A 27008-nucleotide genomic window follows, 5' to 3' on the forward strand; every position below is an offset into this window, starting at 1 on the left:
CATGGGTAACACAGGGAATAATTGGTGGTTAAAACTCACATGGGTCTTAAGGGGGCATGAAATCAGCTGTAATTCCTCGCCCGGCTCCCCCCCCCCCCCCCCCCCCCCCTCCGCCTGGTCCCTTGAGGGAAAGACATACTTACACTGCAGTGAACCATTACGCTTGACGTATGCCATACCCCCTCAGAGCAGAGAAATAGGATTCGAGTGTTGTTATTGATTTCATGTGGGTGAATGCAGTGGGAAGTGGGGGGGGGGGGGGGGGTCGAGTGGGGGCTTAGCGAGTCTTCAAGGATGCGAAATGGAGGATATGGCCTGTAAATGCGAGCATTGAGAGGCGGCAATCATCCGGCCCAGCAGGATGCTGTCTGGCTGTCTGGTATCGCCCGGAGATGCCACAACGGAGCAGAGCGTTTTCCGCCTGCTCCCGGCTGACCTTTAGGCTCGTCAGAGACGCCTTTGTTTTCTGTAGCCTCCTCGGGGGAGAAGGCTTCTACCACAGTTGCACATTAATGACTTGAGGCAAAAAAAATGTCTCGAAAGTTTCTAGAAAAGACCTACTCGTACAGGTTGTGACTGGACCTTTTGTCCTTTGAATGCTGAGTTTACTGTGTCACATATTTTAAGATAGGACATTAAGGCAGTAAATGCTAAAATCAACAGTCTCACGCTTTTAAATCTTCCTTTAAGCATGTTTATCGTGTCATGGTCATTTGCTTTATTTCCTCTTTAAATCTTTTACTTATCTCTCCTTTGGTGTCACACCTATAGAACAAGCAGCTGCGTGCGGTAGCCGTGTTTACATTCCTTCATTTACTGGAAAGGTCCTATTCCATTACCGCACGTTGCATCTGGCCGCTGCATCTATGTCGTTTCATTCTTTCCGTGGTGCTTGCAGTGGAAATAACTTTCTTAGATGTGTGTTATTCAAAACAGAAGAGTAACTGAGCCGCTTTTAGACTCGGCTGCTTTCACGCTGAAATGTAAATCAAGCTTCCAGATGCAGAACGTGTTTAGGTTTCTCAAATAAAACAGCAAACGCGGTGATGTAAAATACTCCGTTGCATGTAATCTTGCCTTAAATGTGCAGCTGTATTATTACTCTTTTACAAGCTGTTATATTCTACAGACTATTTTAGTGAATGGTTAAAAAACGTAGTGGAGTAAAAAATACAATAAATCTCCCTGAATTGTGGTATAAAACAGAAATACTCAAGTACAAGTACCACAAAATTATATTTTAGTACAATGCTGGCAAAACATGACCCCTAGTGAAGGTGATCAAGTTTAAAGCAGCAACCTTCGGAGCTAAAAATATGAAGCCAACCTGGAGGTGCCGGTTCCTCAAACGGCCTCTTGAGGCTGGCTGCAAAAGCGAATCAGTCCCATTAACCTCCACTTTAAAATGCCTGACTTTACAGCAGAAATAAACATATTTAATGTTGGATACAAATAAACAGGTGGCTACCGTCATAAGTTGTCTGGGCATCTACGCACGACTCCACCTCTGCCTACTCTTGAATTAGCCAGCAAAGCCAAGATGGCGATGGCTGGTAGCATCCACACTGAGCTTTTAAACCCTTCTTCAGTAATCCTAAAAACTTTGATTTCATGTAGTATTTGTCCATCTTGGTATAACGCCAATGTCAAAAAATGCAATGTAGCCATGTTTAAGATAATCCGAGTGCTTCCAAAACAAATTTGGTCATTGTCTCATTGAGTTACTGTCTGAACTCACTTGTTTCCTGTTGTTTCATCCTAAATCAACCTCAACTGCAGCTTCTGGCTGTTAGCATGAAGAGTGTGTGTTTGTGTGTTTTGACCATAGACTGTATAAAGATGTACAGGTGGAACTGCTCCTCAAAAGTGAAGCCAAAGCAAGTAGAGCTCCCCCTGGTGGCTGGCTGCAGTATATGTCATAAGCTCCACCCCCTCCATGTTAGTGGGTGGAACTTGGGTTGAACTAAAACATTAAGATACACGTCAAATACATTTTTTTCAAGGATGATTTCTGTCATTTTAGGTAGTTGATTTAACGTTGATGCATGTTCAATTCAATTTTCTGGATAAGTTTTGCTTTAGTTAGTTATTTGACGCTGTAGAAACAGGATGTGACATAGTGGCGACCACCAGTTGCCATGCCAACCGCTCTGTAAAGTGGCCCTATGGGGCCGTGAGAGTTGTAAAACAAAAATTAAAAATAAGTATAGCATATAATCCAACATTTCCTTGTAACTGGTGGAGGTAGAGCAGAGCGTCGTATTATTTAAACGAAAAGCGCAAGTGAGTCTGGAGGAAGTGTGGGCGGGTCGTCGATAACGCAGCTCCATGTAACTCCACTTTCGGACCGTTCTGCTCAGACTCTGGCTCTGAATGAAAATAGCGTCAATGCAAGGAAGTGGCTACACGTTGTCCATATTTATATACAGTCTATAGTTTTGGCCCAATAAGGTGCTTTGAGCTAAATGCTAACACTTAAAATACTAACGCTAATACTGCAACACGATCACAAACAATTCAAAGTGTGTCCGTTTGCTGATGTTTGCTATTTAGAACTAAAGCAAAGTACAATTAGTTTTGCACATTTTTGATCATGGACTGTAAACATGTGACACATTAAACTGATGGTAGTGCTACAAAAACAGTCTGAGAACACCAAAATTGTAAAGTTTTCTTGTTGAAATAGTTCCCTAAATTGGTAAACCATGGACATTTTAGATCATCTGATAAAACCCCACACTACAAGCCAAAAATACTCGAAACAGACAAAACTCTCATAAACAAAATAATCAGCACAGACTCATCTGAATCTAGCTGTTTCAGGGTAAAAAGAAATCTCTCCGAGTGAAACTGGAATGCTGATGTCTTATTTAATCATTCAGTGAAATTGCCTGTTAAAAAGGGACCATTAAAAACCCTTTAAATCTGGGAACAGATAACAAAAATGCCCTCACAATAAGTTAATTTAAAAGCCGGTTCCTGCTGCGAGAGCCAAAATGTGCAGCTCGTGATACGAGGCGACGAGAAGGAGACGCAGAGGAGGGATGGAAACGCTAAACGGCCAAAGAAGCGCGTTCGGCGGGAATAGCGAGAGAGGGAAACGGTGAAGGAATAGAGCGTTAACAAATAGAGAAACAAAACACCAATTAGAGTCTGCAGCAGCAAAGAGGAGCGGACGCGTGGGGCGGTGCGACTGCAGTTACCAATTAGAGTTAAATCTCAATAGCTGCAGGCAACAGCAGACAGGAAAAAAAAAATCAGCCATGGCGGTGAAGGCGTCGTACTCAGAGGAGAATCAGACCTGCTGGTATTGTGCTGATGAACGCTGACACACATACACAGACACACACACACATTTCCTGTGCAGGTTTGAGCGCTGCAGGGCAGAGTCGATGGAAGAGGGCTTGTCTGGAAGCTGTTTGTCTGGCATGCACGTTTGACCAGTCATTAGGGGGGAGCCGAGGTGGGAAGTAAACTCAGGACTAATGAAGACGAGGAGAGGAGGAGGAGGAGGACGAGGAAGAGGAGGAGAGAGAAGGGATATCGAAACAGGGGCAATTAGGGGATCCAGCGGTCAGCAGTCATACTCCAGGTTGACAGCTCCTGCTGCTCTGATGCTCTGCTTGTAATTAGCAAGTTTTCTGGGAGGATCCTAAAAGAAGACGCCTTTGATGGAGGGCAATTATCTGCTTCAGAAAAACAACATCTGACCTAAAAAGAGACTAATGAAAATTCACTGATGGAGTGTTTTTTGTTTGTTTTTTTGTTGGGTGGGGGGGATAAGTGACACGGCTGACGATCTTGTTACAGGAGCACTGGTTGAAATAAAAGCTGATATCATCCAGAGCGTTTGAAGAAGAGGAGGCACTGGTCTGATCTTCAAAGCGCCCAGCAGAGAGTAAAGAGAGCTCTTTAGTGCGCGCGTCAGTGTGCGTGAGCGGAGGCCTAATGTGCATCTGCGTGCACGTTTGCGATCAAAGTAAACACGCACGGCCGTCGGAGAGGGATGCAACAGTTTAGAGGACATCAAACCGAGTCACGCAAAAAAAAAAAATAAATAAAAAAACAGCTGCAGCAAAACACATCTGGAGCACTTGAACGGCAGCTGCGTTCCACAATCAAATTAATGACCAAGGAGGAAAAAAATCAGACAGATATGTGTAAACCAGAACATCATGCTGTTTTTGTTGTTTGTAAAAAAAGAAGGAAAAAAAACCCAGCAGATAATTGAGCGTGGCTGTTGCCTGAATGGGAGACAAATCACTGATTAGGGTGAAGAATTGAAAAGATACAATGCAGCTGTCAGACGGCGCTCTTAGATACACAATAGATAAACTGATAGTTACACGGTTTGGTCACATAACAAATAAATGGATTAATGCTTAAAGCCGCATGATAGGAGACACTATTGTGCCGGCAGGAAGGTGTCTAGAGCGAGAGAGAGAGAGCGAGAGAGAGAGAGAGAGAGAGAGAGAGAGAGAGAGAGTGAGAGCTGCCACTGACACATGGACACAAAGAACAAAGCAATAATCAATTTCATCCCGGAGAGAACAATATAATTAAACGGCCTCGTCTTATGAAGTGGGGATGACTCAAACTGAAATTTAAAGGTACAGATGGGTCATGCTGTTACGCCGCCACAAGTCTCCAATGTCTTGACTTTGAAACTTTGCACACAGACTACAGCCAGCATTGGTGTGGATGTTACTTAGACATGTAGCACCCACTTAGACCAGACCAGGCACCCCCAACCCATAGCAATGACACACCTTGATGGCAGCAGCCATCCCCAGCAGGATGCAGCCTGACACAGACACACACACAAACGCTTTAGGAACAACTAAAAAAAAACATGAAGAACAGCACAAGGTGTTGACCTGGCCTCCAAATTCACTAGATCCCAAACTGATCAAGTATCTGTGGGATGATCCACAGAGGCCCCTCCCCTCAAAGGCCCCCCACTAACAACATCCCGTTACCAGACACCACAGGACACCCTCAGAAGGCCCATGTCCATTCTCTGATGAGTCACTACTGTTTTGGAGTCACAAGGGAGACCTACACTACACTGCATGCTCAATTATTAGGTAAGTGAGTATTTTGACCATATCGTAATTTTTATGTGTACTTTCCAACCCCGAGCTGAATAAACTTGAATGCCTATTGGATTTAAGCATACTAGGTGATGTGCATTCGTATAATGAGGGAGGGTGTGGCCTTAAGAGATCGGTACCCTATATCAGGTGTGCACAATTATTAGGCAGCTTCTTTTCCTCAGGCAAAGTGGGCCAGAAAAGAGATCTAACAGACTCTGAAAAGTCAAAAACTATAAAACATCTTTCAGAGGGATGCAGCACTCTTGAAATTCCTAAGATATTAGGACGTAACCACAGAACCACCAAATGCTTTGTTGCAAATGGCCACAAGGGTCGCAAGAAACGTGTTGAGAGAAAGAGACGCAAATTAACCACCAAAGATTTGAGAGGAATCAAACGTGAAGCTACCGACCACCACTGAGCAAGACACACAAGTTGAAACGCTACAACTGGGCCAAGAAATATCTGAAGACAGATTTTTCAAAAGGTTTTATGGACTGATGAGATGAGAGTAACTCTTGATGGATCAGATGGATGGGCCCATGGCTGGATCAGCAATAGACTCAGACGCCAGCAAGGTGGAGGTGAGGTACTGGTATGGTCTGGAATTATTAAAGATGAGCTTGTTGGACTTTTTCTAGTTGAAGATGGACTCAAACTCAACTCCCAAACCTACTGCCAGTTTCCAGAAGATACTTTCTTCACACAGTGCTAGAGGAAAAAGTCTGCATCTTTCAAGAAGAGCATGGTTTCTATGCAGGACAATGCTCCATCTCATGCATCAAAGTACTCCACTGCACAGCTAGCCAGTAAAGGTCTTAGAGATGAAATAATAATGACGCCCCCTTCTTCCCCTGACCTAAACCCTGCTGAGAACTTGGGGGAACTTCTTAAATGTGAGATGTGCAGTGAAGGAAAACAGGAAGGAGCTGTGGTTGCTGCTGCACAAAAAGTTGACGGTAAAGAGATCAAGAAATTGACAGACTCCATGGATGGGAGACTTTTGAGTGTTATTGGGAAAAAAAAGGGTGGCTATATTGGTCACTGATTTATTTTTTTGAAATGTCAGAAATGTTTATTCTGACTTTAAAAGATGAAAAGAAAGAAGTGAGATGAGAATATGTTTTTTTCTTTGAGTTGTGTAATAATTCTGCACGCTAACAGCTGCCTAATAATTGTGCACACACAGATATTCTCGTACAAAAGCCAAAACCTCACTTTCACTTCCTTAAACATTCAGGTTTGAGGTTTATTAACATTTTGGATTGATCAAGAGCACTAATAATTGTGCACGCAGTGTATACTGTATTAGGAAGGTGGTCATAATGTTATGCCTGATCGGTGTACCTGCCTTTAAAGAAGGTCTTTACAGCTGCAGGTGGCAGTAGTCTGTATTCGTCACTCGGAGAAACTAGAAGAGCTACAAACGGTCACAGAGCTGACCTCTCCTGACCTCATGCTGAAAAATATTTGTTTATTTGAATGTTCAGATGAGATGAAGATGAATAATGACAGGAGCCTTCTACTTGGCCTTAGACCCTCGCCGTTTTGCCCAGTTTTGTCACTTTCGATTATATTCTCATACACGTGTTCACTAAACTGACCAGCCAATCGGAGCGATCTCTCACCAGTGCAGTCTGCTGCAGATTCAACATGCTGAACCGGGCGGAAAAGCAACCATCCGGGATCCAACTAGTGGCAACAATATGGGAAACAATGCATAAACTAGGGCTTTGGACCCTTATTGACTTCCTCGTCTCAAGGTCCAGCAGAACTATTTTTTCCCACAATAAACCAGAAGCTATTAGGGGTGTAACTGAACATGTATTCGTCCCGCGGTGTCACGGTACGGGCCTCATGGTTCAGTGCACGCAGTCATACGGCGAATACGTCTGAGTGAGTAGCCTATTAAAAAAGAAAACGTCGAGTCCTCACTTCAATCCAGGTGGCGGTAATGAGCCTAAAAGCTGCCGGCTAACGTCACTTTCATTTCCCGGTGCAACATAACGGCGATTGCATGCGAGAGGTGTACCGGACAAAGACTGTCTGCCGACGATGTTTGGCGGAGGTGCGGTACATCGCTGGAAACACATCAAACATTGCTAACGCACATAAGACGGCATGACCCCAATATTTCTGAGGAAAAAAAACATGTGTGCAACAAGTCAGTTTGGTTAGTTTCTTATAATGAAGTTACCAAGGTTGCCAGTTGCTACCTGACTACCTCAGTTTATCCCTTCAAGAAATTGTGCTTTTTCTTTTCCTCTGAATGAACAAAATTAATTAATTTATTTATGTTTTATTCCATTTTTTACTTTTATTTTTGACTTTTATAACAGGAGGTGGTTTTTATTTTCTTCAGTCAATTTTTTCCTGTTGGACTGAACCGTACTGAACCGTGACTTGTGTGTACCGTTACAGCCCTAGAAGCTATTCAGTTTTGTCTTGTAGTTAAATTATATACAGCTCTGACACTTAATATGCAGTGTAATTTCCATCCAGTCCAGTTCATGTTAAGCTGAAATATTTCTGTTTTATGCATAGAAGCAAGTGAATGTTACCTCACTGCAAAAAAAAAAAAAAGGGTAAGGGTAAAGTATAAAACAACATGGCATTAAAAAAAATGTACATTAGCGTGGGCGTGTTGTTTCCAGTGCTGGCGAGACAATGAAATACGATTCGGACGGAGAAGTACATTTGAAATATAGATCCATTAGTGTGAAGGATTATCAGACGCCATAACACAGGGAAGTGGTTTATGATGGCACGAGCAAAGATTTTTCAACGCCGTGAACTTTTCCTCCAACTCTATGTTCATAAGCAGAGGAAGAAAAAAAAAAGAAATTAATGACTCCGTGTTGCAAAGTAATCAAAGTGGAACTGCAGCCAAGTTGAACATTTGTTGTTGAGTAATTCTCTGAATTTCTACCAGAGCCCTGTGGGAACTGAATTAGAGGCTAGGTTTTTCATGCGGCGTTAATTTCAGCTTAATAAAAACAGCATCGTGAAGGCGTACAGAGCGTAGAGGATCCTGAGCTGACTGCACGCTGGTTTTCGTTAATCGCGGTGGTGAAAGAGCAGACAGTACAGGTGTTTAATCACCGAATTGTGCAGATTTGTGGAGATTTTATTAAGGCCTCCGCAGTGATCTCATTTGGTTGACAACAATAAAACCCTCCCTCAAACCTGACCTCAAATCCGTTGCAGGAAACAAACATGACGACAGAGCTGCTACACCGGACCGAATTCTGTTGCGCAGCTGCTGTTGCTATTATTCTGTCCTACCACGCTGTCCCTGGATTACCTATCCAATCAAAAATGACCTTGCATCCCGAACACAAAGCACCTCTGCAGCTCACGCGGAGCCCGACTCTGGCCTGAAGGCGCAACTCTGGCATTAAACCTTAACTCTAGTCATCATCGCTGGACAAAAAGGTGAAAAGAACAATGCTGCGCTGTGTTCCCCCCCTGCTCCTCCTCCTCCTGCTCACCTCTGAGCATGACCCAGGAAAAGACAACGTCTCTTCTTGGTGTTTTTATCAGTAAGAGCTGCAGGAAAGGCTGGACACAGGCAGTCGAGTTGCACGTTGTTCCAGCACACACTCTTTGGCCTTAATTGGCTCCATATCAGCCTGCAAAGCCACTGGTGCAGACCTTAAAGTGACGCAGCCATTGCTCACTCCACCTAGATAGAAGAGGATAGGGATAGGGACCACACAGACACAACAGACACATTCACAGCCTTGGCGTGAATACAAAAGATGAGGTGCAATTTTCCAGGTCACGGGATCACTTCTTCTCCCCCCTCCTCCCCTACATCTTTACTCTAAAATTGCAACTGGAGGTGGCAAGCGGAGAAGACAGAGGAGGAAAAAAGCTAGGAGGAAATGACAGAGGGACATTAGGAGGAGAGTGGGAGGCAGAAAGATGGGAGAAAGAAGAAAAGAGAGCGAGAGAAAGAGAGAGGGAGCCATGACAGAGAGGCGGGCCGAGGAGGGGAAAAAATGAAAGGCAATCTGAAAGATGAAAAAGAGGAGCAAGAAAAAGGAGTGGCTGTCGGAGAAAGAAGCACTTTGGAGACCAAGAAATGTAGGGCAGCGCCTTCAGAGAGACACGGAGGGATTTCAGGGGCATCCTTTGATGGGGAAAAGTTAGAAATGCACACTCACTCGCTTCACAGCGCCACTGAAATTATGATCTCTGATAAGGTCATTATGCAGGAGCAAAAGCAGCAGCCACACAAACATCATTAACACATCTACAGGACTTCCCCTTTCCACGAGCGCCATCCACACACCTGGAGTCAATTCTGCGTGCGAGGGAGATTTCACATTTGCAAGTGGGCTCACGGCCGCCTTCATCAGCTCATGGTTTTTTGATGTGGCAGGCTGATATGTTCCCATAATCCCCTCAGATCGGTTGTTGGGAGTGATAGGCATAGTTATTGCCCAGCGCAGCGTGGTAAACAATGGACTGAATCAATAACAAGAAGATGATCTTGTTAAGAGAAGTGCGGTGAGAGTAATGACTTGGAGAAGATGTCTGAGCGCGAGGTGCGCGCCGCCGTTTCGCTTTCACATCACGTCCACGCCTCGGCTGCAAAAGTCCCTTTTCTACACAAGATACAGCGAGTTGAAAATGAAACTGAAAGATAAAAGGTGCAGCATAATCTTAGCGTGGAGAAGAATATATGCATGGGCAGGGACGGCGGGAGGAAATTTGAATATGGCTCTCAGGCGAACTGTTAACCGTCAAACTCGAGATGACAAGTTTGTTGTGGATGAGGGCAAACAGGCGGTTTTCACACCAACCAACAACAACTCCGTCTTCTTCCAGGATGGAGACTGGCTGTTCAGTCTAGAAGCTGTTCAGTCTTGAAGAAGAAAAAAACGTCGAGCTAAAAGCCCAAAGGAGCAATTACCGTTGTGTTCTCGTAAATATATAACGAGCCAAAGAAAAACAAAAAAGAAGACATCAATAAAACATCAGCAGCACTACAGTCCCTGTGTGGAGGGAAAGGCTCCGCTTCCCTCGGCAAACATTTTCACCGCTAAATATTCCAGTTGGAGTGTGTCCATTATGTGGTGGAACAGAGGATAATGAGAGACAGTAACTGAAAAAGACGGGTGGATGAGTGTGTGTGTGTGTGTGTGTGAAACACCAGCTGCCAGTGACAACAGTCGTCAGGCAGGAAGAATCTCCGGGGAGGCGGCAGATTTCATGATTTCATATTGGCAAGCAGGACACGTGAGTGTTTCTCCAGTCTCTGTCCATGTGTCCGTTACATTTACTATTTCAAGGTACTATTAGAGGGAGATATAGTTTTTTTAGTCAATGTCTATTTGACAGTGACAGCTGAGATAGGCTCCAGCACCCCACGCGACCCTCCAGAAGACAACGGCTACAGAAGAATTATGAATGAATGAATGAATGAATGAATCTATTTGACATTTGTTACTGTGTTTTCAGATTAAAGGGGAATTACCGTTTTTTACAACCTGGACCTTATTTCTGGCATAAAATACGATCATTTACTCACCCATATAACTTTGGTGTCATTTGGAGTCGTTCGGACGATATTTAGATCCGTGTATATCCATATAGTGGGAGTGAATGGGGCACCGAAACGCAGCCTCTAAATAACACATTATCTGCCACGAAACTCGTTCATTTCACCAATATTTTGTTATGATACACTAGTGCTATTCCCTGTTGAGTCTGGAGTTACCTGTTATCATCATCCAGGGTCTGTAGCTTGACCTACTAACCTCTGACCTGGATGATGTCATCTCTGAGCACCGCACACACCATAGCTGAATATTTGTCCGATTCTGAAGTTGTGGACTACGACTTTGTTTATGATCATAACTAAATATTGGTGAAATTAACGTGCTTCATGGCAGATAATGCGTTATTTAGAGGCTGCGTTTCAGTGCCCCAGTCACTCCCACTATATGGATATACAAAGTTATATGGGTGAGTAACCGGTTGTATTTTATGCCAGAAATAAGGTCCAGGTTGTAAAAAATGGTAATTCCCCTTTAAGGTGTTAGATAAAAAAACACACCATAAGTGACTATGCAAATACAGTTGCCAAGTGGTTTCCATACTGGTCTAATTTGTGCCTTTACATCCACAAGTTGTACATTAGTGCATAAAAAAAACTAAGACCTGCTCAGAGGTTTGCCTGTATCAGTCCCAGACTCAGACTACAGATGTTTCGTCCTAAATTATCCTCAAATTCAGCACAAGACATCTAGGACCTCGCTCTATGGCATTACAACTTTACAGCAAGTTCTTGTTCTTCTCTTGGTTTGTTTGGTAGTTGTCAAACCAGCTTGCAAGTACATTAACACCACCGAGTGGAGGTGGTGGAAAAGCTTTCAGCACTGTACTCCTCCATTAACGGTTATTTATAACTGAAGAAGCCTCTTAGAAAAGTGGTGAGAAAACTCAAACGTCTCCAGATGCTTTTGTCTTAGCTCTGTTTTTGGATATGCCATTAAATGGGCGACTGAGGATCTTTAAAAACTTCAGAAGCTTATGAGCAAAGTGTTGCTTTTCCCATTTCCGCATGGGATCACGTGGGGTGGTGCATTCAATTCTCGATATCTGTGAAGTTTCTCTTTTAGTGTGTGACACAACCTGGATTTCTCCAAGTTTTAGAGAGTTAATCACAAAAATATCTGCTGCCTGTGGGCGGATAGGACGACATTCATCAAATAGTTAAACAAACGAATACGTCACTTTTTTAATCACATTTTCCACCTCTGCATTTTGAGGTTTATTGACAGCACCCACCTTGAACACACATTCATTCTCATTTCCTTTGGTTCTTTTTCTCAAATATTTGGCATGAATCTCTAAATTTGGACAGGAGCTTGAATAATCAGTTCCTTCGGCTGAGACCGATTTCACCTCAAAACCTCTGAGGTGTTTAAAAATTACGCTCACAAAATAGCAAAGTCGGCTCACGTCCCTCTCAGATTTATCCGGTGACCCTTTGATGGGGCCTGACCCTCAGCTTTGGAGCCACGGAGTTTAACTAAATAATGACAGGAGGGAAAAGTTCGCATTTACTGAGCATTGATATATCGTATATAAAAACATGTGGGTCGTTTTTTTTCTTTCAAATGAGTCAAATGCTTGTAAAATACTAATACTAATACTAATTTAAATGATGGATTTGTAATTGTATTTTCAACAGGGGTGCAGTAGTAAATAATAATGATGATAATAATAATAATTCCCTGTCCACTGTGTCCAGGTGGAGCTTAGACAAGAGAGTCTGTTCATGTGTTTTTCCACTGCGCTCTCAAGAGACACAGACTTTTAATAGGAAACCGCTAATGAAATGAATCATGACGCTAATGTTTATTGCCAAGGTAATGCCTATTCATTTACTTAATGGATACACACCTGAGAAGCAATAACAGCCAAACTGGTGATTAGAAACATGCGAACGAGTTACGTTCACAAACACCATGAAAGTAATGAGTCCTGGCAGCGACTCTGGTACAAACTCACTCCAGTAAACGGCTGTTTGGAGTTAGTTGTTGTTTTATCCTTTCCTGGATTTCTCACCAAGGTGACGAGCCTCCCCCACAAACACGGGGCTCATTAGTCTAATCCTGGGTGTGCACTGCCTAGCAGGAATTCATAAAGACACAAACAATGCACGCATGCATGCTAACAGCTCTCTGTCTGGAAGATGCTCCCACAGCGTTTCATGCCTTAATGAGGCCTGATCAGCTGCTGGAGACGAGGAGAGAGCCACACAGCTGCAGCAGTGGAGGGAGTAGCAGGAAAAAATGGACCATGTCAGTGAAATACTGGTGTTAGGTTTCATCACCGAGTTGTTTCCAACATGGGGCTGGACCTCCTCCAAAGGGCCACCAGATGAATCTAAGGGGGAAGTGAAATGATTGACAGTTCTGTTCCAAAAACCTATATTCTCTGTTTTATTCTCTTTCTCCAGTCTTTATTTCTAAGTGAGATACAGAATTTTTTTAAGAGACGATATGTTAGGAACAAAAATCTCAGGCTGCATCCTGCTGGGGATGACTGCTGCCATCAAAGAGTGTCATTGCTATGGGGTGGGGGTGTCTGGTCTGGTCTAGGTGGGTGCTACATGTCTAAGTAACATCCACATGAATACCAGGTTTACCAGCAAAACATTGAATTGTCACAAGATGGTCAATGTTATTTACTTCTACTTCTGCGGTCACAATGTTGTGGCCAATCAGTGTATCAGTTAAAGGAGACTTGACATGCTAATTTCCGGATCTATGTTTTTACTCTGGGACTCCACTGAGGTACCATTACTAATGAGTGTCACTAATGTGTCTACCGTCATATTCCAGATAGGATTCAGACTCAAACTTGTGCGGATGGATTGTAGAAATTACCACTCCAAATCAAGAATGAGAAACGATGACATTATGAGCTGCTCAGTTCAGTAGCTGCATGAAAACAGTCAATATCAGCTCCAGGCTCTTTTACAGCTTGTTTTTTTTTTTTACTTCCATCTCTATTTGCGTGCTGGTGTGTCGGCATCGTTCTGTAATTATCACACGACTGAAATACTAGTCTCTGGTTTTGATCCCTGCGCCTTCGTGTGCTTCAAACAATAGACACTTGAACTGAGTAGGCTGGAGTTAATAAATGTTGAACAACTCAGAAAAGAGAGAAGACGTTGGTGTGCAAGAGGCAAAATTAGCTGGAGTTACGTTACTGGGGACCAGGCTTCCATGTAGGCTACGCTGTGCCTAGTGTATGGATCCAATGCAGAAGCTTGAAGGCCACTTTCTTCTGATTGGCAAACTTTATGGAAGCTTTTGCTTGCAAACGCTTGCAAACGCTTGCTACTCCTGCAAGTGTCCAGGTTCTGAAAGCAAACTGTAGGCTTACTATCTCAGTCTTGATTGGAAATATCTAATGCATGTTCAAGTCTGGGGCAGCACAGTGGTGTAGTGGTTAGCACTGATGCTTCACAGCAAGAAGGTTCTGGGTTTGAATCCATCGGCCGACTTTCTGTGTGGAGTTTGCATGTTCTCCTTGTGTCTGCGTGGGTTCTCTCCGGGTACTCCAGCTTCCTCCCACCGTCCAAAGACATGCTGGTTAGGTTCATTGGTGATTCTAAATTGGCCCTAAGTGTTGAGTGTGAATGGTTGTGTGTCTCTCTGTGTTAGCCCTGCGATAGACTGGAGACCTTTCCAGGGTGTACCCCGCCTCTCGCCAAACGTCAGCTGGGATAGGCTACAGCCCCCCGTGACCCTCCAGAGGACAGTTTTGGATTATGTGGACATCGTTTGTTTGAAGCTTTTATATCTTTAGTTTTTGATACTTTAGTAGTGGACAGAGACAGGAAGTAAAGGGACGACAGTCTGGAATCAAACCTGTGCAACTACAGTGATGCTTATGGCATTTATGGAGCTCAGACAGGTGAAGATTTAAGACTAAATTAAATTCGTAGGTGTGCTTCATCTAAACCACTGGAGATGATGGAGCGTTCAGAGTTATTTAAAATTTTAATAAGAACATCTGTCACTCTAATACTACATAGCAACAGAAAATAGACTCGCTTCATATCAGACAGTTCTGCATGTAAAACCTGAATCTGCAATGTAGCTGCTACCTGTAGCTGTCAGGTAAATGGATTAAAAAGTACAGCACAAATATATTGCAGACGTATTTAGCAACTAGGAAATATTCCACCGGCTGTGTCCGGAGTTAGTAACCCTGAGTGAAGTCGTAGAAGAAACTGATATAAATGGCCACACTCGGTTATTAGCTGAGCATCTGATGCCGCCGTTATCATCATCATCATCATCATCAAGGCTTTTGTTGCATTATTAATGAGATGATGATGGAAGGAGGAATTAACAGAGTGATTAGGAGCAGAGGAAATGGAGGCATCTCCCGCTCATAAATAGACAAATACTCTTTTGCGTGGCTCAAATGAGCCTCTGGATCCGCTAATGCTAATAGCCGCAGCCAGCTGTCTTCTTTATTCATTATTTCATTCGTCTTCTGGGTGAAAATGACAATTATGAGCGCTCCCAGTGTGGAGACGGGATTATTCCTCTGTTCCAAAACTTCCCTCCGGGGGCCAGCGTTGATGGTTTTTAAACTTTTTTTGAGTTTCAGTAACGGGGATCTTTGATTCAAAGAACTGCAAGTCTTGCATTTGTTTATCTTGACTTAAAATAATTACAGTTTGAGATGAGGCAGATGTTAACAGAGGTTACTTGACTGGAAAATGTGCGTCACTTTTAAAAGACAAGTAAAGAAACAATAAAGAAACTATTTTAATTTTTCATTCATTCATTCATCTTGTGTAACTGCTTGTCCCATGAAGGGTTGCGGGGGGGCTGGAGCCTATCCCAGCTGTCATTGGGCAAGAGGCGGGGTACACCCTGGACAGGTCGCCAGTCAATCACACCTACAGCTAATTTAGAATCACCAATGAACATAATGAGCATGTCTTTTTTTTTTTTTTTTTTTGCAGGAAGGAAATTGGTGCTGTTTATAATGAGATTTTGTCAAGCCATGTCATCTACACCCTGCGTCTCCTCAGTCAAAATTCAATTTTGTCGCACTGACAATCACAGGAAATTCCACCGTTGACCCACATGTCAGTGCGACCCACATCCTGATTCTTCCAAGATCCGAATGAAGTTAAAATCTGAACATACATTCTCTGGAAGACGGCAGGGGTGAGGGGTAACCCCGCTGTTTTTACATGCCGGGGTTTTTACATCACACTTGACGAGGGGACGGTCGTGAAGCGGCTCAGTTTGAACTTTCTGGAACAAAAACAATCCAACAGTCGCACCCACCGTTCCTCCACCCCCCCCCCCCCCCCCCCGTGATTGACAAGAAGTGTGAAAACAGGCAGAGCTGCAAGGACAAGTTCTCTCCACCGCTCTGCTCAAATTACAATTTCCTCTACTGTCCACGTTCGTTGCAGAGCTGTAACACCTCTGCTTTGGCAGCGGTGCAGACAGCGAGCTATCAGAGAAGTGACAGAAAAGATGATTTCTGGGCTCAGTGTACGCTGCCTTGACCTCTACTGACGGATTTTAAGTCACAGCAGCACGACGGGCTTTCATTACACACCAGGCTCCACATGTGCGTTAAATGAAGAATTTATTCAAATCTAATCAGCTTTTTACTGCCTCGAACACAGATCAGCCACAACATTAAAACCACTGAGAGGAGAAGTGAATAACATCGTGACAGTTTTCTACTGGGAAACTTTTGGACCTGGTATTCTTTCATGTGGACGTTACTTAGACATGTAGCACCCACCTAGACCAGACCAGGCCCCCCCACCGCATAGCAATGATACTCCTTGATGCAGCCTGACACAGACACACACAGAAAAACGCTTTAGGAACAACTAAAAAAAACATGAAGAACAGCACAAGGTGTTGACCTGGCCTCCAAATTCTCTAGAATTATTATCCTGTTATTTACTGAGGCAACAGCTGATTTCACTGTGATTTCTATTATTTTAGCTGAACTCTTTACACTTGAAGAATCTTAAAGACACAGATGATTTACACCTTTTCATAAAAGTAATCGAGTCTCACGCCGACTGCATTTACTCTCAGCTTCTTAGAGATCTGATGGTTATCTAATCTGTACTTTTTAGCCAGTCAGCTAGCTTTGGGAACTGAAACGGTACTTTTTTTTACCTGACGTTCACACACAGTTCACCTTTAGCTATGTACACATGAGAAAGAAGCCAGCGTTGCTCTCTCTTAGACGCAGTTTTTAAACTCCTTCACGTAGCCGATTCATGAGATCACATCACGATAGCACATCTTCTTTCTCTCCGTGACGGTTGGCCCTCCCTCTGCTTCTGATTGTGCCTGTTCAGATAAAATATTCCACCTCCACATCAAACGAACTAGCCGATTATTAAAGTGACGGTCCACCGAGAGCCTTCAGAAGACCTTCAATGCTCTTTAGATCAAATTCTAGTAATCTCTCGGGGTACGTCCACATTACGGACCCAACTCAACCTTTTCTTTTTTTGTGTGTCAGATTTGATCTCTTAGTATTGGTGGTTTAATTTTGTTTCCAGCTCCGATGTGAACACTTTTGAGGATTTAACCGATCATGTGAGGGGCTGCCACAGAATGATGAAGGTGAATGAGACGTAGGACGTGGTGGAGCAGATCTGAGCTACTACTTTTAAACAGACAGTCCTTCATTTCCTGTTTTCATAGTAGTGGAAGTCTTCTGCTCGGTTGACATCTCACCCCCATCGTTTTTACAGTTTAGCCACTGCATCACAGCGAAGAAAGCGTCATCTGAAATTGGTCCGAGGTAGTTCGGACTGCAGTACAGAGATATGAGTTTCCCTGACAGATGCTGAAATCGATATAACTTAAATTAATGCGGGATCCCTCCACGGGAGGACGAGATGGAAAAAGGAGGTAGAGGTAGTATTGCAGCGTCCAGGAAAAATGCTTACTCCTCAGCTCCTCTAGAAGTGTAATCAGTGGGCTCGTCAGTGAGCGCAGGAGACCAAAGAGCCCTTAGCGAGCAGCCGCGACATTGTCTCCTCGCCGGGGATGTGATGGGATATGCATCAAAGTCGCCTCTGTAATTGGGAGTGTTTCGATTGAAGGCAGGGTACGCGGTGCAAGGCAACGATTTAACGTCTGCGAAACACTGCAAATCTACAAAAGGCTGCTTCATGGCTCTCTGGTTGAGGTTTCTTCTTCAACCTCTGCTTTGTCACTTCTGGTTTTGAACAAAAAAAAAAAAAAAGAAATACTTCAACACAGTTCTGCTCCCTTTGCTCTATTTTCGAAAACACACACAGTTTTGGCAAACCCCAGGTCTCCATAATTAATAACCTTGGCATCCAATATGCTCCGAATCTGGAGGGGAACTGCTCACAGCATACAGAGGGAGATTACGCCAAAACACAAATAACAGTTTGATCATTCCTCTCTCCCACTGTGGAGGGCATGCTCATTAATCACTCCTAAAGAGCTGAGTAATGTAGCCGGCCTTGTGTGTCTTCGAGCCAGAGGACAGAAAAGCAAAGGAATTGGCTTTTATTGCGATGCTTCTTGCCAGCCGTCGCTTTGCATTTGCTCTCAAGCATGCAGAAGGCGGCGGCGGCAGCAGGAGCCCATCATCTATCTCCTGATGTTGTGCCAAAAGGTATCATCCATTTATCAGAGTTTAACCTTTTCAGATCCTTCACAGGTCTCCCGGGGGCCAAATAAGGAGAATCTCCACGGGCTATAGCTTACCGAGCACCAAAGGTTAAAACACGGAGAGGCGTGAAATCACCATTCAGCTCGTGACATGAGCCTCAAGAAATTCCCCTCCCTTTCTTTATGTTGAAAATGTATAACTTCACCAGTGATTCCCTAACCACAGAACGCCAAAAGGCAGCGAGTGTAAGATTACTCCGTCGAGGGAATGCTTATCGAGAGGCAGCGTCCTCCCTCCCACCCCTTCATCCGTAATTGCTTCCCAGGCCTGCACTGGAAAGAGCCCGTAGCTGTGTTATGTTTGGCGGGAGCAGAATGCACTGGAGATAACTTGAAATCCAAGACTTTGCTCCAATTGGGACCACTGTGGCATAACGAAAGCACCATTCTCCTGTCTTCAGTCAAAACTGAGCATTTTTAGTATTCTAACAAGGCCCATGCATAAAAATAGTGGTTATCTGTCAGTAATGTTTCCCTCAGTTTGAGCTGCAATTTAAAGGAGCTCCACACGTACAAAGACAGACCTCACGCACAGACACGTGCACACGTTTCTGCTCATGAAAACGCAGCCCTGCAGACTTCACAAACAACCGTTAGGTCGCTGCAGACGACAACGGAGTCCTTGGCCATAGCGGCCTAATTGGGGAGCTTTTTGTCTCGTGCTCCAGCTGGCTGATTGCTTCGCACAATCCTAATGAACAGTGAAAAACGGCTCGGTTGCTCGGTAGAAGATGTGGCTGTCTGAGATGAAATATTAAACATCTCACTTCTCCAGCTGTCACTAAAGCTGTGGTTGGGAGAACGATGCCTTGTCATGTCTCCTTGGCGCAGATGGCCTCGCGCCTCCGAGCGAAGTGCAGCTCGTCGGAGAGAATTTCCAGATACGTTTTAAAACCGACTCTGACCAGAGTCTGAGCTAAAGGATCTGCTTTGTAAATTTCTTGTGTGTCCTCTCGGCGGGATTGTCTGCAGCTGCACGACGGGCTGGAGGAATGGCTTTAAGAATGACAAGAATTCTCACTATTAAATGGATTATCATGAGATTTGGTTCAGACAGTTAAGGCTCCTCGAGGATGACTCACACCGGCTTTGTTGATCATTTTTCCTGCAGCGTGCAACAATCTTTGTGTTTTTAGTGAAATATCTCAGCAACAACATCTGGATAAACTGTCATGAAGCTTGATGGAGAAGTATAACCGAATTAAACCTGACTGTCATCTCACACCGTCGGCATAGTTGTGTTTACCGTGTTCAGGAGAAAACTCCAGATGAACGGCGCCCCCCTTGTGGTATTCACATCTCAAACGTTGAATTTTTTTTAGAAAGGGTGGAAGTGAATGGTGGCTTAATAAATTGTGGAGTTTTCTTAGCATATCAGAGGATAATGTTAATATCTCCGGCAGCCTCATCCTTTCGTTATGCTCCAGCATTTATTTCGTTTCGTTGCGCTGCCCGGCCATTATCTTGCTAAACTGTTGTGTTTTCACAACTTCACCATTTGTATGGCAAAACATATTGAGTGCCTGACTTTCCACGTCATAACCTGAAGCTCACAAGTTCAATTCGAAGGCAGCACACGACCAAACACTTCGCATCCCCGTCCGTTTGTAGCTACAGAGCTAACGTGCTAGACCGCCGTCTCTTGTGAGCATGTTAGCATCCGTCTTCACCTCAAAGCGCCACAGTTTTTAAAGGGGAACGCGACAGATTTACACATCAAAATCTGTTTGCAGGTGCTACTGGAGGACCCCTACTGCAATAAAAGCTGCTGGAGTCCCCAAATTACCCCAAAATTGTGACTGAACGGCAAAAACTCTGAGGCTGTTAGAAAAAAACGAGCTCATCAAACCGTTGCAGTCTGCTTGAAGCTAGGAGCTCGAGCTCCAGCGTGGCACGCAGAAACCTCCAACCTAACTGTCAGCGGCTGAGGTGCATTGTGTGTAATGTAGGTGCCGAGTTTTGACAAGGAACAAGAATGCATAAAATTAAAGTCTGACAAAGCTAATTCGATGGAGTGGAGCCTCGCAGAGACGCTCGCACGGCTGACTTCAAGTCTTGAAGTCAAAGGATTGGCTTTTAATCACATGAAACACGTCTCGTGGCTTGTGAGACGGGAAAAGGGAAAAGTCAGCCTTGTTCATTCTTCTCCGGCACCACATCAGGGGGCCCTCCCCTCCCCGTGCTTGACAGGGCGCCTCGTTCTCATCTGCGCCGAAACCTCCTCCATTACTTCCACTCCATCTGACTCGCGGGATATCAGTCAGGAATCTGCATGATTCCGGTGTCACGGAGGAAATCAGATGGAGGCGGCTGCCCTGTCTCGTCCTCCCATCTCAGTGAGAGACAGGCGAGAGTGGTTCCTGTCCTCCTTCTCCCATTTTCTCCACTCTGAGAAAATAAAAAGCAGGATAGCGCTGGAAGAAAGGAACCCCTTGGGGATTTCACTCTCCGTCTTTCGCTTTCGTGTCAGTTTCTGCCTCCTCCTTCACTCTCTTGTCTCGTTCTCTCAGGCTGAACCTTTCCAGCCTCCTATATTCCCTTTTATCAATCTCTCCGTCCTTCCCCCCTCCCCAATTTTGTCCTCGTCTCTTTTTCTCTTTGCCCTCACTCCACAAGAGTTTCCCTTTTCATCCCCACCCTAAGTTTCTTTCTTTGCAGCCTTATCTCGTGGCTCTCCTTCACAGCAACAGTCCAGGGCCAACCGATGCTGCTGCTGCTGCATAGCTCAAAATAAATTACCCTTCATTCTGACCTAAATCAAACATGTTGCATTGAAATTTCAGGCTACCAAGGATTTAATGGATTTCAGTTTCAGAAATACTTTTTTTTTTTTTTCTCTCGAGTCACAACCCGACAAAGATGGTAAAACACGTTTTAGCATCTCGACCAAACGTCTGCAGAAAACTCGCAGCCTTCCAAATGTTTTCTGGGTTGCGATGAGTTTAATACGTTGGTGGAAGATAAAGTGAAGCGGTCAAAGGCTGACTGGCACTGCACCCAGCGTGCCAGCCGGCCGATATCTGGGAAAGATTAATACGGCAGAGAGGTCAGCAGTCAAAGATGAGAAAGACAAATGTTCGTGTCAGAGTTTCTTCCTTTTTTTTTTTTAAAACGCTGATCGTTCAGCTCTGGAGGAGAACAAATGTGAGACGAGGCCGACAACTTATATATATATATATATATATAGAGAGAGAGAGAGAGAGAGAGAGAGGAAGATCGTCCATGTTGTCAAACTGCACGGAGGACACAATAGAAGACTGCCTAGTGCATAATGTACGACCTCGTGTTGTAACAGCAAAGTGCATTCAAATCATCAAGTATTGATTGCAGCTTGCGGTGAGACATTGTAAACGGTGACACAGTTGCAGGTTTGAAGAAGCGTAAATGATGTTCAGCAGAGCCGTGGCCCTTAACTGATGTCCCTTGTCCCCAAAATGTCAATAAGTTTATTGCCGGGAGAGGAAAAAAAAAATAAATTGGTGCTTTACTTATGACGCTCGGCTGCTCCGGTTCACTCGAGTTAAATCAATTCTCATCCATAACTGAGGTTTACTGACGCATTACAGGCGAATCCTCATCAAATCAAAACATGCACGGTCACTGAATATTGGCATTTCGGAGAGAGAGAAAAAAGACGATGCTGCACGCTCCGTCGGGCTGTCCCCAAATATGACAGCAGTGACTCATTTCGTATTTATTTGTGAGATCTGTGTAGCTGAACTGTGTGATGATTATGTTTCAGAGACAAAAAAAAGCTGAACCGGCTCTGGGACACTGACCGATATTATCTGGGTTCTAATCCATGGGCCGACTGGACCTTTCTGTGTGGAGTTTGCATGTTCTCCATGTGTCTGTGTGGGTTCTCTCCAGGTTCTCCGGCTTCCTCCCACTGTCCAAAGACATGCTGGTTAGGTTCATTGGTGATTCTAAATTGGCCGTAGGTGTGAGTGTGAATGGTTGTCTGTCTCTCTGTGTTAGCCCTGAGATAGACTGGAGACCTGTCCAGGGTGTACCCCACCTCTCGCCCTATAACAGCTGGGATAACGTGGATAACGTTTTAGTGGCATCACCAAATCATTTTATTGGTTAGTAAAATACAATCATAGCTCATAACAACCTATTTATTCATAAGATCAAATAAAAATGATATATTTCCTTTTATTTTTCATTCGGAAGCATACTTCAAGGCCTCATGACTACATGCACCAGCCGGGTATGTATCATGTGAAGTGAATGCACAAAAGCGTCCAACATGCATCACTTCTCCAAAGACAACTGCCAGCTGAACTTTCTTAGTCAACATTAGAGGTTTCCACACTAGTTAGTTTCTGCACCCGTGTGATTTCTTCTAGTGAATAATAGTTCCACCTTCTGTTGCAGAGCTCCATTATTTTGTCACAAGATTAAATGACTCATCAGAACCCCTGGTGTTTAATTTAGAAGGAGTTCATTTACCACCCAGGCCTCTTTTTCTGATGTTTCGGGAACAATGCGTTGACTCCCAGATCTGTGCAGCTGATACATGTTCACGCTGCTAAATGGTTTCGTCTGCACATCAACAGCCTCCTCTAAGAGCAGCCAGCAGGCTGTCCACTCACTCCTATGCAAATCGGGATGTGACGTATTCTGTTGACTCAATGCACATTTTTCAGCAGCCGACAGAAACTTTCTTTGAGACGGGCATGGCAGCGTGAATGGGCCTGTCGCTCATGATGTCTTCAGTCCTGCCAAGATGGATTACTGACTGGGCCAACTACTGACAAGCCCAAGGGCCTCGAAAGCTCAGGGACCAGAGAAGTGACTGTGGAGTCTATTATAAGACTACAGGGAGGTGTAGAGTGACAATGGAGGGATGCGAAATCACCGGAGTGAGAAACAAAATGACTAAAGACGAATACAAGATAACAAACAAAGAGACGCATGGAAAGCAGAATTATTACAATGGGAAACGAAATGACTGCAGAGGGAAAGGGATGCAAAATGAGGGATGTAAAGAATTCACAGAGAGAACCACAATGACTAAAGTAGGACTCAAATCACAAAAAGAGAGACGTGAAGTAAGGTGTGACTACAGAAAATTATTAAGATAAAAACAAAATGACTATTTAACTACTGTAACTGTAAAGATGTAAAAGAATTACACTGAGAAACAAAATGACTACAAAGGGATGCAACGTTTTTACCCCGGCGAGAAAAAAAAATTACCAAAGAGGGATGCCAAATTACACTCAGAAACAAAACGACTACACAGAGATGCAACGTTTTTAAAGAGACGCTAAATTACTTATTAATTAAGGAGGCTGTAAAAAAGAGAAAATTTATCAAGGGGCTACAGATGTAGTCAAAACAGGTAAAACGCTGATGGAGAGATGCAAAATTACTGCAGAAAGATGTAAAACTGCAATGAAAGGAGGCAGGAGCGGGATAAAAACAGACACTAAATGAATACCAAGATATAAAAACAATAAATGAATGCAAAATGATTAACAGAGGGACAAAAATGAAATGCAGACAACAGAAAAAAACCACTAAGCCAGGGGCGTCAAACTCATTTTAGTTTAGGGGCCACACACTGCCCAGTTTGATCTCAAGGGGCCCGGACCAGCAACCTATAACCTATAAATAACGACAACTCCAAATGTTTCCCTTTGTTTTTGTGCAAAGAAGAACAAGTACATTATATGACTATTACAAAACATTCATTTGATTTTTCCGTAACTTCTTGTTCTGTGAAGGGTTGTGACGGGGCTGGAGCCTATCCCAGCTGTCATCGGGCGAGAGGTGGGGTACACCCTGGACAGGTCTCCAGTCCATCTCAGGGCTAACACAGAGAGACAGACAACCATTCACACTCACACCTACGGCCAATTTAGAATCACCAATGAACCTAACCAGCATGTCTTTGGACGATGGGAGGAAGCTGGAGTACCTGGAGAGAACCCACACAGACACAGGGAAAAAATGCAAACTCCACACAGAAAGGAACCAGTCTGCCGATGGATTCAAACCTTCTTGCTGTGAGGAATCAGCGCTAACCACCACAACACTGTGCCGCCTCGGAATATCAATTGCTTTTATTGGAAAAAATTGCAGTTTTTTTTTTTATTTTTGCACTTTGCAAATCCGTCCCATGGACCAGACTGGACCCTCTGGAGGGCCGTATGTTTGACACCTGTGTACTAAGCAATAGAAAATGACTGGAAAGGATCTACAAAGGGTCACACACCATCTTTTCATGCATTAATGTCGGGAGACCTTTACCTGCCCACTGTCCCACAATCCATTTATAACTTTGGCCACAACCTTCTGTTTTAACGAGTCCGTCTGCAGTTGTGTTGCTCGTCGTCCTGCATGTTGCCTAAACAAGCCTTCGCGGGGCCATTAGGTGTGCTTCGCTTGCAGCCCCTTCGTCCCCCACCACTGCATTGATTGCTTTCTCCTGGCCTGGTAGAAACACATGGAAGTCGATACACCCCTGCCGTGACGTCAGGCCTCACCTAGGTGCAGGTCTCTGGGGTTTATCAATTAGAGCCAAGAATGCAGCCAAGGATTTCATTCCTAGCCTAAGCTCTTATTAGTAACGACAGGTGGGTATTGAGTGTGGCGCAACACTGTGCAGGAGAAAATTGTGATAAACGACAGAGGGGAGTCTCTCTCTCTCTCTCTCTCTGTCTCTCTCTCTTTCTGCAAAGAGGAAAGCTGTGTTCACGCGTTTCAGGTGGAGAAAGTGAAGATGCAGTGAGGAGAAAGTAAAGCCGGCCACACTTTCTTTGGCGGCTTCGGTTTGCGGCGCATTAGCTCCACATTTGACGCCACATCTGTTTACCTTATGGTCGATGATGCCGCTGTATCCCTGGAGGACCGGGGGCTGGGGCTCGGCCACCTTGACGGGGGCTTCGCTCGGCCGCCGCAGCTGTTCATGCTGCCGGATGCGCGTGTCGTTGGCGTCCCTGGACGCGCCGCTGAAGCTGCCGTTGTACACGAGGAACAAGCTGGCGCACAGGAGAAGCACGAGGAGCACGGCTACCCCATGGCGCTGACACAAAGACACAAGCAGATGCTGGTAAATTAGCGCTCAGTGTCACCGACTGGACCGAGTTCAGGCTGCAGATGAGGCGCGAGGCAACGTGCTCATCATCATCAGCTGGTTTGTCACAATAAAACACAACTTTACTCAGATGCACATCACGCCTGAACAGAACTTAAAATCTCAGCTGCTATCGACTCAGTGAAAGGGCACGGTCATGTTAATGACATTGACAAGATGCCAGGCTGTTAATGATCTTCTTTACTTAGTTTGCATGCATGAATATTAATGCAGAGGTGCGTTCAGGAGCACATCTGTTGTGCATTTTGCACTTTCAGAGGACGCACAAAGTAAAAAAGTGCAGCATCAGACGATCAAGATGATCAACTCATGACACTTTTAATTACTTTTGTTGCACGGTGACTTGCAGAGATGTTTACATGTGTAAATCTATGTTTTTATTTATTTCAGAGCTCTCCATTATTACAGATTAAATGAGACAATACGATTACATGCACTTATTTTTTTTTTAAATCCAAGTATCTGCATTAAATAGAAAAAAATAAATAATAAAACATCCCGTGCGCTCTGATCCCTGATAGTGGAGCTTTGGTGCCAGCAGAGCGCACAGCTGGGTGTCTATTGTTCGGATCCTAATCTTTTGATCCGACACTGTACACACAGCAGCGCGCTACGGCGATTGGAGCGCACTTCGCAGAACAATGTCGGATTTAAAAGCCAGCACAAACTGTTTCCTACGGGGCTACACGGCAGAAACCTTTACCATAGGTGTCTTCATTTTGCGGCGCGCTGTCTTATCGCTGCGTCTCAACGACTCCACTTTCTCTCATGGTCCGGAGTAATCTGCTCGCATCCTGGAACCACTCCAAGCCCGTCCGCGCTGTGCCAGCCTTCCCGCCTGCCGCTGCCCGAGTGTCTTCAGACTGTAGCCCAGGCTCAATTCATACAGAGGAGACCGAGGCGACAGATGTTCACTATTGTACCTCTGCTGGGTCTTAACGCCTCCCGACTTCCAGGGTCTGGAGAGTGGAGGCGCAGCGCTGTTAATTAAAGAGACTACCTGCAGCAGGGCGATAAGAGCGTTCTGTTTAATGGTTATTTCCTTCTCAGCGATATTTGATGGGAATCTGCACTCGGATTGCGCTGGAGTACAGTGAACGCACGCCATGTCATATTTTTTTTTTTACGCCTGCTGCTGCATAAAACATGAGCTGGATCATGAAAACAAGTTAAAGCTCCAACTCACCGGGTCTCTGTTAATGAGTAGTAAAATGGAACCGTGTTCTGTGGAAATGTTAAGGTATTTTGGTTCATATTTTCCACTCCTGTAGCTACACAGTTCAGAGTAGGGAGTTAAAGGGGAGCTAGTGTTTTTTTACAACCTGGACCTTATTTCTGGCATAAAATACGATCGTTTACTCACCCATATAACTTTTGTGTAATTTGTATTCCTTCGGGAGATAATTAGATCAGTGTATATATCCATTTAGTGGGAGTGACTGGGGCACCGAAACGCAGCCTCTAAATAACGCATTATCTGCTGCGAAACTCGTTCACCAATATTTTGTTATCGTACGCTAGTCCTAGTTTAGTAGTGCTAGTACTAGTTTTATGCCAGAA

General features: G+C 44.4%; 1 protein-coding gene across 1 annotated transcript in view; it reads right to left on the minus strand.

Annotated features, from left to right (window-relative positions):
* Positions 1–26166, minus strand: part of st6galnac5a (ST6 (alpha-N-acetyl-neuraminyl-2,3-beta-galactosyl-1,3)-N-acetylgalactosaminide alpha-2,6-sialyltransferase 5a) — a gene marked incomplete at both ends in the record, with an annotated part of 49020 nt that extends 22854 nt beyond the window's left edge. The window contains 2 exons of the mRNA XM_084547454.1: positions 25167–25376; positions 26152–26166. Coding sequence (XP_084403580.1) covers positions 25167–25376; positions 26152–26166 — 225 coding nt within the window. The remainder of the gene's footprint in view (positions 1–25166; positions 25377–26151) is intronic.
* Positions 26167–27008: the final 842 nt, after the last annotated feature.

This window comes from Chelon labrosus, assembly GCF_963514085.1.
Source record: "Chelon labrosus genome assembly, chromosome: 6".
Taxonomy (NCBI): Eukaryota; Metazoa; Chordata; class Actinopteri; order Mugiliformes; family Mugilidae; genus Chelon; species Chelon labrosus.